Source organism: Panicum virgatum, chromosome 3K (genome assembly GCF_016808335.1).
Source record: "Panicum virgatum strain AP13 chromosome 3K, P.virgatum_v5, whole genome shotgun sequence".
Lineage (NCBI taxonomy): Eukaryota > Viridiplantae > Streptophyta > Magnoliopsida > Poales > Poaceae > Panicum > Panicum virgatum.
Genome location: NC_053138.1, coordinates 4684653 through 4698105, shown reverse-complemented (window position 1 = coordinate 4698105; position 13453 = coordinate 4684653). Strand labels below are relative to the sequence as shown.

General features: G+C 45.5%; 2 protein-coding genes and 1 long non-coding RNA gene across 3 annotated transcripts; 2 read left to right on the top strand and 1 right to left on the bottom strand.

Annotated features, from left to right (window-relative positions):
- The first annotated feature begins 3449 nt into the window (after window positions 1–3449).
- Window positions 3450–7856, top strand: LOC120696960 (diacylglycerol kinase 2-like). Its single transcript, XM_039980034.1, has 8 exons — window positions 3450–3600; window positions 4145–5279; window positions 5504–5879; window positions 5996–6072; window positions 6277–6396; window positions 6478–6642; window positions 6752–6889; window positions 7217–7856. Exons 2-8 carry the CDS (start codon window positions 4182–4184, stop codon window positions 7367–7369), a joined length of 2127 nt encoding a protein of 708 aa, XP_039835968.1. The 5' UTR covers window positions 3450–3600; window positions 4145–4181; the 3' UTR covers window positions 7370–7856.
- A 1931-nt stretch (window positions 7857–9787) lies between these two features.
- LOC120696961 (cytochrome b5-like) lies at window positions 9788–11615 on the bottom strand. Its single transcript, XM_039980035.1, has 4 exons — window positions 11299–11615; window positions 11116–11182; window positions 10037–10341; window positions 9788–9992 (listed from the first exon to the last, which is right to left on the bottom strand). The coding sequence occupies exons 1-3, from the start codon at window positions 11386–11388 to the stop codon at window positions 10055–10057; spliced, it is 444 nt and encodes a 147-aa protein (XP_039835969.1). The 5' UTR covers window positions 11389–11615; the 3' UTR covers window positions 9788–9992; window positions 10037–10054.
- A 120-nt stretch (window positions 11616–11735) lies between these two features.
- On the top strand, window positions 11736–12718 carry LOC120696962. The gene is made up of 2 exons (XR_005684331.1): window positions 11736–11886; window positions 12358–12718. It is a non-coding gene; the product is annotated as an uncharacterized LOC120696962 (long non-coding RNA).
- The last annotated feature ends 735 nt before the right edge of the window (window positions 12719–13453 follow it).

Here is a 13453-nt window from a genome sequence, read left to right as displayed (position 1 = left end):
TTATGATCACTTGGCGCCTTCAATTATACTAGTATACCTTGATGCATGATTCTATCTATCCTGCCACCGTGTACATTGTACAGCACAACATTTTGAACTGCTTTGATCCATGGCATGACCTTGTTCCCTCCTCATCAGCTGTAGTAACAAACTAACAATTTAAGTCTCGGATGGGGTGATGATGAGCGCAAGGAATCTCAGATCCCCACATCAAGCGGCAATCTCCAGAACCCAAACGGGAAGAACGAAGAATCCCCAAGCTATAGCTGTACGCACGGCCCGCCACGTGGAGGAATCGCGGCTGCTTTGCCGACAGGCGACAGGGTCCCCATCGCCCGGAAACCGGAAATATCCCGCACCCGCAGCCGGGCCCACGGACAGTTGGGCGCCAGTTTGGGCCGCGAACGTGACACGTCAGCACGCGGACAGCGACACGCTGGACCGCGGGGAGCATGTCCAGCACCACAGTCAAAGGGGGAGGATCTTTCTGGAAGGATCTGGGTTCGTGCGCAGGGGGTGGCACGCGCGCGGGCCCACCGCACAGTTGGACAGATGCCCGCGACCTTAATTAAGCCGGTAATTTATAGCACATCAATCAAAGTGGACACCGTCGACGGAGACCGCCGGTAGGAGCAGCCACATTCATGTGCAATCATAACGCTTCAGGCCAGACTCAGTGAGAGTATCATCGATACAATTACCTAAACTGGAATTTTAAAAACTGTGCCAGTAGAGTGTCATGGTGATAACACTTCTCTCACATTTCATGACACTCATATTTTCCCTCTCCTCATATTATTAGTACATATTAGCAAATTTAATGTCCATGACACTCTTATAACACTCCTATTGAGATTGGCCTCAAGCATCTATTTTATTTTATTGATGCCTTCGATCGGAATAATATCTGTAGAGGAAAAAAAATTATGGCGTACTGTACTATTTAATAAGTTGCTGCAAGAGCTGCAGGTTATATATATTACGGCGGCATTGGTAACTGAATCTTGAAGGTTAAGCTTAAGAAGTTCAATCATACTCCTATATAATAAAAAAATCTCATATGGTTCGCCGAGGAGTGACGCAACCTGCAGAATTAGCTAAGCTCTTGGCTCTCCAGCCATTTTGCTTTCTTGACACATACACACGTACGGCGCTCCGTTTGTTTCGTATGAATCTATACTAGTAGCTAAGCTAGTTGACGTATATACTCGTTGCATGCGTTGGAGAATGATCTTCAACGGAGTGATTATTTATAGCAAGCTAATAACCAGGTATGGTCGTCGTCGTCAGTAAAATTAAGTTTCATCACTTTATTAAGCTTTCAAGAGTGTTTGCCAAGAAATAAGGATACACTAAGAGACATGCCTTTATATGTACGGTGTGGGTACAGTATGGTTGATACAAGTGGAGTAGTCTGGACCTCCTTACTTGCGGATGTTTTATATTCAAACGATATTCATCAAGATGCTCTCCCGTGCCCTTATTTTTCCCACTTCATCATTGCACCTTCTCTCTCTCTCTCTCTCTCTCTCTCTCTCTCTCTCTCTCTCTCTCTCTCTCTCTCTCTCTCTCTCTCTCTCTCTCTCTCTCTCTCTCTCTCTCTCTCTCCACAACAAATAATCATTAAGCCAACTTTTGTAGTAACCTCGAAAAGCCGGTGCCGGTGCAAAAGGAGATAGAGAGATCGATATGATCATAGGGAGAGTACGTTTAATTAATTAATTAATTAATTTAATTGCATGATCGATGTTACCCTTTTGGCTTAGTGGTAGGGACTGGTTACTTGAGCCGCTGGATATTTATTTGGGAGAAGGAATCGAGCGAGACTCCAAAGTCTTAGGGGTTAAGAATGCACCGCGCCGTGTACGCTTTTCCACCGCAAAAAATAAAGTTCTCGCTTTCTTCACGCGCTGGATCTGCCTGCTGGGAATCGGGAACATTGGGGTTCATGAGTTCCCCATGTATGATGTACGTATTGAGAAAACAAAACAATTTTTTGATGATTGCTAAATAAAGGGCCACTTCCACTTCCACTTGCACTTGGTTAGGCGGCTTTTGATTAATTCTGAAAACATGCACATTTTTTTAGATAAGCTGAAAATATGCACATGTACAGTGGTTCTTCAGAAGCACTCTTGATTAGTAATTTTATTTCGCTCATGATGCACGTACGCTTCAAATTTTTCTGTAATACATAGATGTATGTACAGTGGCTTCTTCCCCTCCAGAAAGCGAAGAGAAAGCTGAGAGTGGATTAGCGGCATGTTTGTGTTCTTTTTAGCGTTTTAGTTTGTTGGTCCATGAGATCGATGGAGATTACACTTTTGCAATACATCTGAATTCTACTCCCTCGGTGTTGGTAACAAAAGTTGTTTTGAGTTTGTATTAAGTCAAACATTTTAAACTTTGACTATAAATAAATTTTTTTAGTTGAGTTTGAAAAATATGAAAGCGATGCAAGTAGATTCATCATGAAATGTGGTTTCGTAAAAATATATATTGACTATATTTTATAAATCTTTTATTGCAAAAAATAGTGATCAAAGATGTTTTTAGAGACCGTGTCCATATCCGAAACGACTTCCTTCACCAAGCCGGAGGGAGTACAGTGATAAAACTGCTTGCTTGACAGAGATCTCTTTAATACTTGCGCTACGAGTCCACAACCACCCAGAGGTATCACTGCCTTGATCACATCGATCACGCAACCGCTAACCAGAACAGCCGCAGCTACCTCATGCTGTAATTGACAAGCCACCGTCATCATCAGCACCGGGCAAGCTAAGGCTAAAATGAAAGACGTACCAGCATAGAACGAGAGATAACAGAGAAGACGAGCAACATAATGCGGCACACAAGAAACAGAACACATTTGAGCAGCGGTCGCAGGTGGCTGGCTGGGCTGGCTGCCCGACGGCGGAGACTCCGGACCTGGATTCCCTGACTTGCTGAATGCTAAGTCAGGGAATACTGTTTTCGTGAATTTTGAGTCTCTATAGACTGTCCGCTCTGAGATGGATGGATATGATCGATCGCTACAGTACTTATCCAGACTCAGAACACTATTTCTCTTTGTGACTTCGCTTCGTAAAGTCAGAGAAGTTGGATGCTCTGGTTTGACGCCCGCCAGCGGGCATGGAAAAACTCAACAACGACTAGGTCACGCGTGGATCGACGTCGACTCCTGTGGTAGTAGCCTGGCGTTAGATTTTGAATTTCAGAAGCTCCGATCCGCACTCTGGTATGCTTTGCACTTGATTCCATCGAAAATATGATTTCATTGGTTCACGGTATATACACAGTAAAAAGGAAAAACTAGTTTATAAATCTAGAAGACTTGTATCTGTGTGAGCAGTTTACAATTAAACATATATCTATAAAAAATGTTTGCGAGTGACGTAAAGCGTGGAGCTCCGGTTCCCCAGGTCCCAGGAGACCCAGGAGCGAGGCATCCCTGCCAGTGCCGCGGACGCATCTCCTTTTTAAACGCACGCCACGACGCCGACTCTCCTCCCCCTCTCCTCCGCAGCGCCGAACCCAGGAGCGGAGCAAGGGTTTGTTTGCTCGCCCCCACCCGACCGCAGAGACACCCCCCCAGAGGTGAGCGCTCGCGATGTCCCTCCAAATCTGCGGGGTTTGGCTTGGCTTGGATTGGATTCAATCCTCGGGCGGCGGCGGCGGCGTCGGACGGGGAATGCGGGATCCCGGCGGGGATCGCGCGGGCGCGGATCCAGCCCCGCCGCCGCGCTGTTTGGTGGGCCGCCTTTTTGTTAGGATCCGGTCTGATTTGTTTTGTCTTGTTCATCATTCGGGGGTGCTTGAATTCCTCTCATGATTCATCGGAGGGGGGCTTGATTTGCTGATCGAGGGATTAGCGGCGGGACCTGGATTTCGCTCCTGTTTCCAGGCGCGATCCGTGGGGGGGGGGGGGGATGCGATTTCGCTTGCCGAACCGGAGGGGATCGCTTCCCGTTCAAATATGCCTTTCCTTTCCTCATCACCGGATCAATCAAGGGAAATCCGACAGCGCGTTGTTGCGTAGGGTGCAGTAGCACGCAAGTTTTGTATGCCCGCGATGCGAGCTTCTTGCGATACGACTCGCGGATTAACCTTGCTCCTTCGATTGCTGCTGCTGCTGCTGCAGGTTCTGCTCCTGAGCGCAGGAAGCCTGGCGACCTGCCATGGACCTGGTGGGACCGTTGCTGGTGGCCATGGCCGGCTTGCTTGACGCCCCCGGCCTCCCGTTCTTCGGCTGGCTCATCACCGCGGGCTCCTTCGGCCTCGCCGCGCTCATCTACGCGCTCCTCCGCCTGCAGCGCGAGGCCTCGCTCTACTGGACCAAGGCGGCCGCCAGGGAGAAGCGCGCCGCCTGGAAGACCCTGCGGTGCCCGAGCTCCAGCCACACCTGGACCGAGGACTACTTCCGCGGCGGCCAGCCGTCGACGTGCTGCGCGTGCCTGTCGTCCCTCGGCTCCGCGCAGGGCGTGGTGGGCTCCAGGGCCGCCGAGGCCGACGTGGTCCACCGCTGCTCTGTTTGCGGGGTGGCCGCGCACTCCTACTGCTCCAGGGGCGCCGACAAGGACTGCAAGTGCGTCGCGCAGGCGGGTGCGTCGCCCTTGCTGCACCACTGGTCCGAGAGGTGGGTCGAGCTGGACGACAACCCGGAGATATCCTCCTTCTGCTACTACTGCGACGAGCCGTGCGGTGTGCCGTTCCTCGGCGTCTCTCCTATATGGCGCTGCCTGTGGTGCCAGCGGCAGATCCATGTTGACTGCCATGCAAAGCTGTTGAAGGAGACCGGGAACACTTGTGATCTTGGCCTTCTCAGGAGGCTTATTGTTCCTCCCCAGTCGGTGAAAGAAATTAGTGAAGGCCCAGCAATCAGTGGAGTGTTGAACTCGATCAAGGAGGGGCTTGTCAATTCATCACGTAGGAGTCGGGACAGGAGGCCACGCAGCAAGAAGCGCATGAATAACCATTCCGGTGGCAAGACTGATCCGACTCCCACAAACAGCTCAATCCTTGATTCAGTGCTTGAAGGATTTGCTAGATTGCAGGGCCTGGATGGAAAGTATGCACTGGCAAAGCCTAAATTATCTCAAAATTCTGTCAACCAAACATATGGATCTGGCATTCCTAATGGAGCAAAAAGGAAGTATGAACTTGTTGATTTACCACAAGATTCAAGGCCACTGCTGGTTTTCATCAATGCCAAGAGTGGAGGCCGAAATGGACCTTCTCTTAGAAGAAGACTGAACATGCTGTTGAATCCTGTACAGGTAATCTATCTTTCTATTATCTAGCTACTAGAAGAAGGTAGAGAATTAATTCTGTCAGCTGCTGAGTGAAATAAACTCGTTCACAAGTTCTAGCTTTTTATGAATAGATCATCAGAAATGATGTAACCATCAATTTACTTGGGTTGTTCAGTAGTTCTGGATGAATGTTGCAATTCAGAATTAATATTCTTAGCTTTGCTTAATTATTCCAATCCTTGTTTCAGATATTTGAGCTAAGCGCTTCTCAGGGGCCTGAAGTTGGATTGCAACTGTTCAACAATGTGAAACACTTCAGAATCCTTGTTTGTGGTGGGGATGGAACTGTAGCTTGGGTTCTTGATGCTGTTGAAAAGAAGAACTATGAATCTCCTCCCCCTGTTGCCATCCTTCCTTTGGGAACAGGAAATGACCTATCGCGTGTTATGCGCTGGGGTGGGGGTTTATCTTCTGTTGAACGACAAGGAGGAGTCTGTGCACTTTTAAATGATGTTGACCATGCAGCAGTTACAGTGCTTGATCGCTGGAATGTGGCCATCAAAGAGAAGAATGGAACAGAAGGTCAATGCACTAAGCAAGTAAAATTTATGACTAATTATTTAGGTAAGTTTGTCCTTCAACTCCACCATCTTACTCAACAGTTTCTAGTGTTAATGCTTATATGTATTACTGCAGTCAGAAGATGCTAAAGAATATTATTTATTTGTTTTGTCCTGTAGGTATCGGATGTGATGCAAAGGTTGCTTATGACTTTCACACCACGAGGGAGGAAAAACCAGATCAATTTTGCAGCCAGGTAGGGGAATACAATTTTTTTCTTTTACAATTTACTCTTATGATATGATCATGTTTGAACATTTCTGTAGGAAATGAACTATTTCAATTCCTGGAAAACTGCTGAGAAATCTGTGCATTCTTAACAGTTGTGATCATATATTATCTTCTATGCTTACCATATATTTTGGTTGAAAACATAATTGTTTTAATTTTCTCCATGCAGTTTGTCAACAAGCTGATATATGCTAGAGAAGGTGCTAAGGATATGATGGACAGATCATGTTCTGATTTACCATGGCATGTTAGCCTTGAAGTTGATGGAAAGAACATTGAAATCCCAGAGGTAAACTACTTTATATCTTTCATCTGTCACAGCTTTGTTATTTAGATTTGGAGGAACTTTCTTATATGGCATCCTCATCAGGATGCAGAAGGTGTGATTGTTATGAATATCCCTAGCTACATGGGGGGTGTTGATCTTTGGCAAAACGACAATGACCATGATGATGATTTCAGTTTGCAATCAATCCATGACAAAATGCTTGAGGTAGTCTGTATATCGGGGACATGGCATCTAGGCAAACTGCAGGTACTGATACTGATCCTCTAAAATGTTTCAATTATTCTGTCTTCCATTTTCTAGATATACCGCTGCTCCTTAAGTAGCATTATACAATAATTTCTTCTGTGGTTGATAGGTCGGACTTTCAAGGGCACACCGGTTGGCCCAAGGAAAGGTTATAAGATTGCACCTCCACAGTTCATTCCCTGTTCAGGTTGATGGTGAACCATGGATCCAGCCACCTGGCTGCCTTGAGATTTCTCATCGTGGACAGGTAATTTGCCTCTGTAGTAACTATGGATCTGCATGGTAGAGTTTGCATATGTTTTCATTTTGCATGTGAGGATGCTTCCCTATATGAAGAAATACCTAAATGTGATTTAGTGTGAGCTTATTCAAGGGATCTCTTGAAATTGTAATCTCCGTTAATTTCCAAACATCAACTCGTACTGTGGGAACTTAAATCATCAGCTTTTCTTCAATTATTAGTTGGTTAATCAAAGTAGAAGCTGGGCAACTGGCTAATAAACTTACATGTCAACTTGAGCACCTTGTGTAAACTTAATAGAACAGCTTAATGGACTGTCTTAATGTTGTGCAGATGTTCATGTTGAGAAGGACATCTGAAGAACCCGCTGGGCATGCCGCAGCAATCATGAGTGAGGTCCTCGTCAATGCTGAGTGCAATGGTGTGATCGACGCAGCTCAGAAGAGATTGCTCCTCCATGAGATAGCACTCCGCTTATCCTCCTGACACACTGTCCGCTCCTCTTGTCTGACAAAAGCTAACGCCATGTTATATTGACTGATACCAAGCATGATGAATCGCTTCCGTTGCACAGACACAGAGCACATATGGCCGAGTTGATGTATACAATACAAAGAGGAAATAGAAGATTTCCCACGTTCTCATTTGACTGTACCTAAAAGATAGTTCTGCTTCTTTGTGGCTTGGCTCATCTGAGCAGCAGTTGAAAGTGGCTGTCAAGTTGAGAGAGTGCCAGTCCACACAAAGAGTTTTGTAGTGCATAGAACACTTTGTAACTACAAATAGGGCTCAATGAGCAGTGTATCTAGAGTGTGTCAGTGTTTTTTTGCTCCGAAGATATGGATACAAAGTGTAACCAGACTTCTCTGAGAAGATCTGTAATTTAGCTATCTTTGATAGGTGATATTTTGTTGTGCTGTCGTGGAGAAATTCGTAGTTACATAATCTTGATGGATGTGTTCCTCCTGTATCACTGCTACAGCACTCTGCGTCTCTGTTTATAACTGGCACCAATCCAATGTTTTTAAACAGATACTAAACATGATGTTTTTCTAATTATTACTGTCAGCTCATAATATAAACTGTCAGTAATCCTTTTCCTGCCATAGCTAGTAGCGATATATAACTACGCTGATCTCTTCAAAACATGATACTTTCGAATTAAGCTTCAAGGATGCTTATTCAAGATACAACCAGATGAACATTAGTCCAGGTCAGCGACCATTGGTTAAAGATAAGGCCAGAAACTAGAGACACGCAATTGATCAACATTTAGTGCAACAAAACAGCGCACTTTGCTTCCTTTCTTGTCTATTGGATTGCCAGCCAACTGTGCAACCAACCATCTCCATGAACAAGCAAGCCCAAACTCCTGGCAGCTCCCACCGTACCTGAGCCCCCGCTCATGGCCAGCGGTGAGCGGCGGCGGCGGCTCCATGCTGAGCAGCCGCCGGCGTGCTGCTGCTATTGGCGCACGCCACTGATGGCGCCAAGGCCGCCGGAACTGCAGCAGCAGCAGACGGCTCACCATTGCCATCGCCTTCATCATCAAGCCATCTCGACGCCCTGGGGTGCTGAGGCGTCATGAAGAGGGAACCCTGGGGCAGGGCCTCTGTGACGTCGAAGTGCGCCAGGTGGTCGGAGAAGAGGGAGCGATAGTGCTTCATGGCCTTCTTCTTCTTCTTCAGAGCCTTGAGGACGAAGGGGATGAGGCCATCCATTTTTGCTCTCATGCAAAGGAGGAATAATTAACCAGCCAGGGAGAGGAAGAGGAGGATGTTCTTGGAAGGCACAAGTCTGTAAGGCATGTCGTTTGAAATGTTTCGCAAGTGACGAGGCCAAAGAATGTCTTGGGGCTTGGTCGTCAGCAACTAGCTTCTATCATATGATGCCATGTATACATTGGTTTTTGTTCAAAGTAAATTTTTTTAGTATTTGGGAGTTGGGACAACTCTTGGTGATGGTAAGCACGGCCCTGTATAGGGTATAAAGAAGGGTCAGTTGGATCCATGCCACTACAACTTTTTGAAATTGGATTTCATGTTGAAATCCATGCATTGAGTGGCATGATTTTGAACATGAAACCCAATTTCACGGAGTTGTGGTGGCATGAATAGAATTTTCCCTATAAAGAAAGTGTTTGCTATAATAACTGTAATGGAAACCATTCATTATTGACAAATGTTTATATGTGTTGCATAGCGCATCCTTTGACAAATTTCATTTCTCTTTCTTATAGCTTCTTAATGAGTTGTATGTATATCATTATTGTTATAGGGTTGACATGGACGGATTTTTTTTTCTTTACTACCTCAAACCTCGCACCTGGTCAGGTTTACCTTGATATGTTAAAAACTTCTGATGTGTCATGACAGACAGGTGATAAGGATAATACACAGCACAAGGCATGAGGAAATTCATGGAGTAAGAAGTAATTAAAATATGCTTTCTATTTTTTTTGGAGAGAATATCCTTTCTAGTGGGGATCCAGATAAAGAGGGAAAATAGTTCAAAGACCATAGCAACCTATATTATTCTTAACCTCATGCATTTTTCAAGTAAATGAGCTAAGAAAGCTTAGATGACTATGTCAAGGTCAACGACTATGCAACTAATGCATTTTGGATTATTGACTAGTTAGGATCTGAAAGTGTTTACCTTCTTGGAGTAGCCTTTACATAAAGCAACTCTTCAGCTGATCTAAATCCTAGGTTTGACAATGTCTCTCAGCTATTAATCTTCATAGTTGGCCCAAAAAGAAAAAACTATACAACCATTATCTCCTCATGCGCACATACAGTATCTTTGTGATCTCTTGATGAGTTGATACATACAATGTGCATATATAATATCATCAGGATCTTTCACCACAAACTAAGATTTTTCACAAGAAAAGGCACCCCAAGCAAAAATAAGGACAAACTGTCTCATTCAAACATCTGTGTGTTGACATAGGTGTTACATGCAAGAACAGGATTTCCAAGAAAACTACAGCTTCGTGAAAATTAAGCAAAATACAATCATTTCTTTCTCTTCTCTGTCTCTCTAAAACATAGCCAGTAACCTCTTCAAGTACAAGTTACTGTACGACAAGGTTTACATTCTTTAAATGTTTTGCTTATATAACCCTAGCAATCTAATAGTGAGCAATAATTACAATCCTCACTGAGCTTAATAGTTCTTGGAGACGAAGGTTAGGTAATACCAAGCTGCAAATGCCAGGCCAAGCACAAATAACGGGAGTAGGAAGTCCAGGAATGTATTCGGATTAGGAGGGCCTTCGTTCCCTTGCATCGACCTGGAATTTGGTGGCGCATCCAGGCCCCAGGGATCTGTGGCCTTTGATGCACTTGGACGCACGTAGCCCTTGATGCTTCCTATCAGGAAGCTGTCCATCATGCTGATGGCTGACGTGCTGTGCCCCACCTCTTCAAATGCCTCCGTGGCATCCCCAGAGGCTTCAAGAATTTATGACAGCCACAGGAAACCAAGCTTAGCATAATCCCAGTTATGGAAGTATCTTGTTCAAAACGATACAGTAAGTGTAAACATTACAGTTTTGGTTCTTCAGTTAAATTCAGATAAAATTTGTAATCTAAAGGGAACAAGTATAGTGGAACCAGTGCACTGGTTTCATTTGGGAAGACAAAGTTAGCACAGTTTGGAAGGCTTGAAGATTTGACCTAGATGCATGCAACATTCGAAATAAAGAACATGTTAACTTTCAGGCATTTGTTCTTCTAGGCAAACATAGTTCCAACATGACCCACTAGTCTCACTGTTGGCAAGCAGCTTTGACATACTCAGATTTGAGTTTTAGTTTTGTCGACATTTGAATTCGGCCAGCTATTGATTCTTATTTTGTCATGGACAGCATGGTGATAACATATCATAAGAGGTTAAATCCTTTTAGAGTAACCAGGGGTCCAGGAACACAAACAATCGACTCGAGTGTATTTAGCACATTTTTTGGACCATCCCAAGTTCCACCTTCTAAGGAGAAGTTAGATGTTCTACAACCTGACTTCTCATGTATCGGTTAGGGAACTTCCGAATCAAATTCAGTACTTCAGTTTGCGTAAAAGTTTGAAGCAGTAATAAGAAATGATGAAAGCAAAATGATTTGGTACACGGATTACATTTCTGTGAACAGATAAGTATGCAGGACAATGAAGCAGACGAAAGAAAACTAAAGCAAAGGCAGGGAGCCAGGGAGCACAGCCTTAGCCTACCTGATGCATGGAGGAGCACATCCTCTCCCCCAGGGTGGTCCTCCAAGAACTTGGTCACATCATAAACCTGAAACCAACAAGACAGGCCAGCAAAATCGTCAGAGTCTGACAAAGTCGAATCAGATCTCTGTCTCCCCCAGTGAACCAAGAGAAAGGTACAAGAAAGGTATCCTTCTCGCTGACCTTTCCGCTGATGGCTACCCAGCAGTCCTTCCTGGACGAGTGGAGGGCGACCTCGGACGCGTCGAAGAGCTGCTTGGCCTCCCCCGCCATGGACGACCGCCGACGGGCGCTCTTGTTGTACCCTTCTTGCTTCTCCGCCCCTTGTCCTTACGGTGGGATGGGGGAAGGAGACAGATATCGAGCAGGTGAGGGAAAATCTTGGAACAAGCCGAGGTAAGCTGAGCTGAGGTGAGCAGAGCACGCCAAGAGAGCTGCCTCTGCTCTGGTTGGTCACGGGTTGGTACTTGGTAGATGGTGGCTGCCTCTGCCTCGCTGGGGTTGGCTCGTCGGAGACGACGAGGCGCCCACCCGTCCGGCCGCTAATGGGCCGCATTTCGAGCGTGGGCTAAGGCCGTGACGTCAAAGGCCCACAGCCCACTTCAGCCCGCTGCGGTCGTCAGTTGCCGCGGCTTGCTCTGAAAAAGGGGAAATCTTGGCGCGGTTGGCTCCCCAAGTTCTCAGTAGGCGCCTCTCGAATCTTCCCCGCATCGAAATCGCCGCCGTCGCCGCCGGTGACCTGCCGGAGTGCCACCGCCGAGATCTGACCCGGTACGTGCGTCTCCCTCACCGCGTTTGTTCATCGGCTCGTATCTGCTTTACTGATTCTTCCGTGTTGCAATCGGCCCGTCACATCGCACTAAGGGGCTACGGAAATCGAATCGAATCCCTACTCATGGGAATGCGCTCAAATTTCTAGTCTTTTAGATTGATTACAGATCTCCATTACTAGTACTTGTGTTTAGTTGAAAACTTGTACAGCAACTCCCCTCTCCAAGTAGGCCATTGGGGATTGCTGTGGGAATCTATACGATTTTGTCCAAATCTCCTACCTGAACAGGCAAGGTTTTCTATTTTAGAATGGTTCCCCATTACTGTTAGTGTTCTAGATATTTGGTGTATGTGAGTATAGGTGCAAAATTCAGTTCTTAGTTCTTACTGGAATTAGTCATCATCTTGCCGAAGGGAATGGAATCTACATACCACCTATATAAATCTTCATGTAGCTCTTTCTATTTGTAGAAATGGCGGACGAACCTTCAGATGCGTGCTCGCGCACGGATGGAGGTGGTGTCAGGGCTAGCAGGAACAAGAAAAGAAAGTCTTCTCGGGCATGTGCATACCCAAATAAGAAAGATGGGCTCGTACTAAGAAACGCAAGGGAGCGCTATGTGATTAGTGTCTTCGCTTTTGTTGTTCTCTTGCTCATATATTTCTTCACCGAATATGATGAAGAAGAAAGCGACGAGGAAGAGGAATATGAGCTCCTTAAGGTTACTGTGGATTGCTGTATAGCAGCAAAGGCATGGGCGGAGCGACAGCTTGGCCCAGGGAATGCAAACATTGAAAAAATTCTTGGTATGCTTCGATTCTTACCGGGTTATGACGAAGCAGTAAGGGCAAGACAGGAAGCCGTAAAGGCAGAATGATGCCTCGAGTTCTTGTGAGATATTTGGTTATAACTATAGCAAGTTCATGTTGCTGACGGCAGATCCAACCGTATCCATTGGATCTGTGGACCGAATGGATGCTACTCCTACTTCAGACCAGGGTTTACCTAACCGGTGGGAATCGGTCCGGTTTGACCGGTTACCGGTTCCGGTTTGGGCCGGTACCAAACCAATCCAAATTCAAAAAAATGAAAAAATTCTAATTTTTTTAAAAAAATACTTCAAGGTGCGACGAATCTAATGGTGTTAAATTTTCTCAAAAATTCGTTCATTTAGTATAGTTTGCGGGGATTTGAAATTAAACAAAAAAATGTGTATACAAAAATATACAAATACAATATAAAAGTAGTATAAAAGAGGGTTGGAGGGTTCATTTAGTCTAGAATATGTTATACAAACATTTATTTAGTATACTTTACGGGCATAATTTAAACCCAAAAAAAATTGAATTTGACCGGTTACCAGGCAAACCGACCGGTTACCAGTCAAACCGGCCGGTAAACCGGTCAAACTGGCCGGTATACCAGTACAAACCGGTTGAACTGCGCCATTTGAATCAAAATTTGAATTCCATCGGTTCCGACCTGTAACCGGCCAAACCGGACCGGTATACCGGTACCGGAGGCCGGTGGTTACCAGACACCGGTCGGATATATTATATGAACTTG

What these genes read in the sequence shown, in the direction of transcription:
- LOC120696961 (XM_039980035.1), bottom strand. Translation starts at nt 11,388, where the DNA reads ATGGCGGGGGAGGCCAAGCAGCTCTTCGACGCGTCCGAGGTCGCCCTC. An exon ending in GGGTAGCCATCAGCGGAAAG is followed by an intron (nt 11,183 to 11,298) that starts GTCAGCGAGAAG and finishes TGTTGGTTTCAG; the next exon opens with GTTTATGATGTGACCAAGTT. An exon ending in TGTGCTCCTCCATGCATCAG is followed by an intron (nt 10,342 to 11,115) that starts GTAGGCTAAGGC and finishes AAATTCTTGAAG; the next exon opens with CCTCTGGGGATGCCACGGAG.
- LOC120696960 (XM_039980034.1), top strand. Translation starts at nt 4,182, where the DNA reads ATGGACCTGGTGGGACCGTTGCTGGTGGCCATGGCCGGCTTGCTTGAC. An exon ending in CAGATCAATTTTGCAGCCAG is followed by an intron (nt 6,073 to 6,276) that starts GTAGGGGAATAC and finishes TTCTCCATGCAG; the next exon opens with TTTGTCAACAAGCTGATATA. An exon ending in AGAACATTGAAATCCCAGAG is followed by an intron (nt 6,397 to 6,477) that starts GTAAACTACTTT and finishes CATCCTCATCAG; the next exon opens with GATGCAGAAGGTGTGATTGT.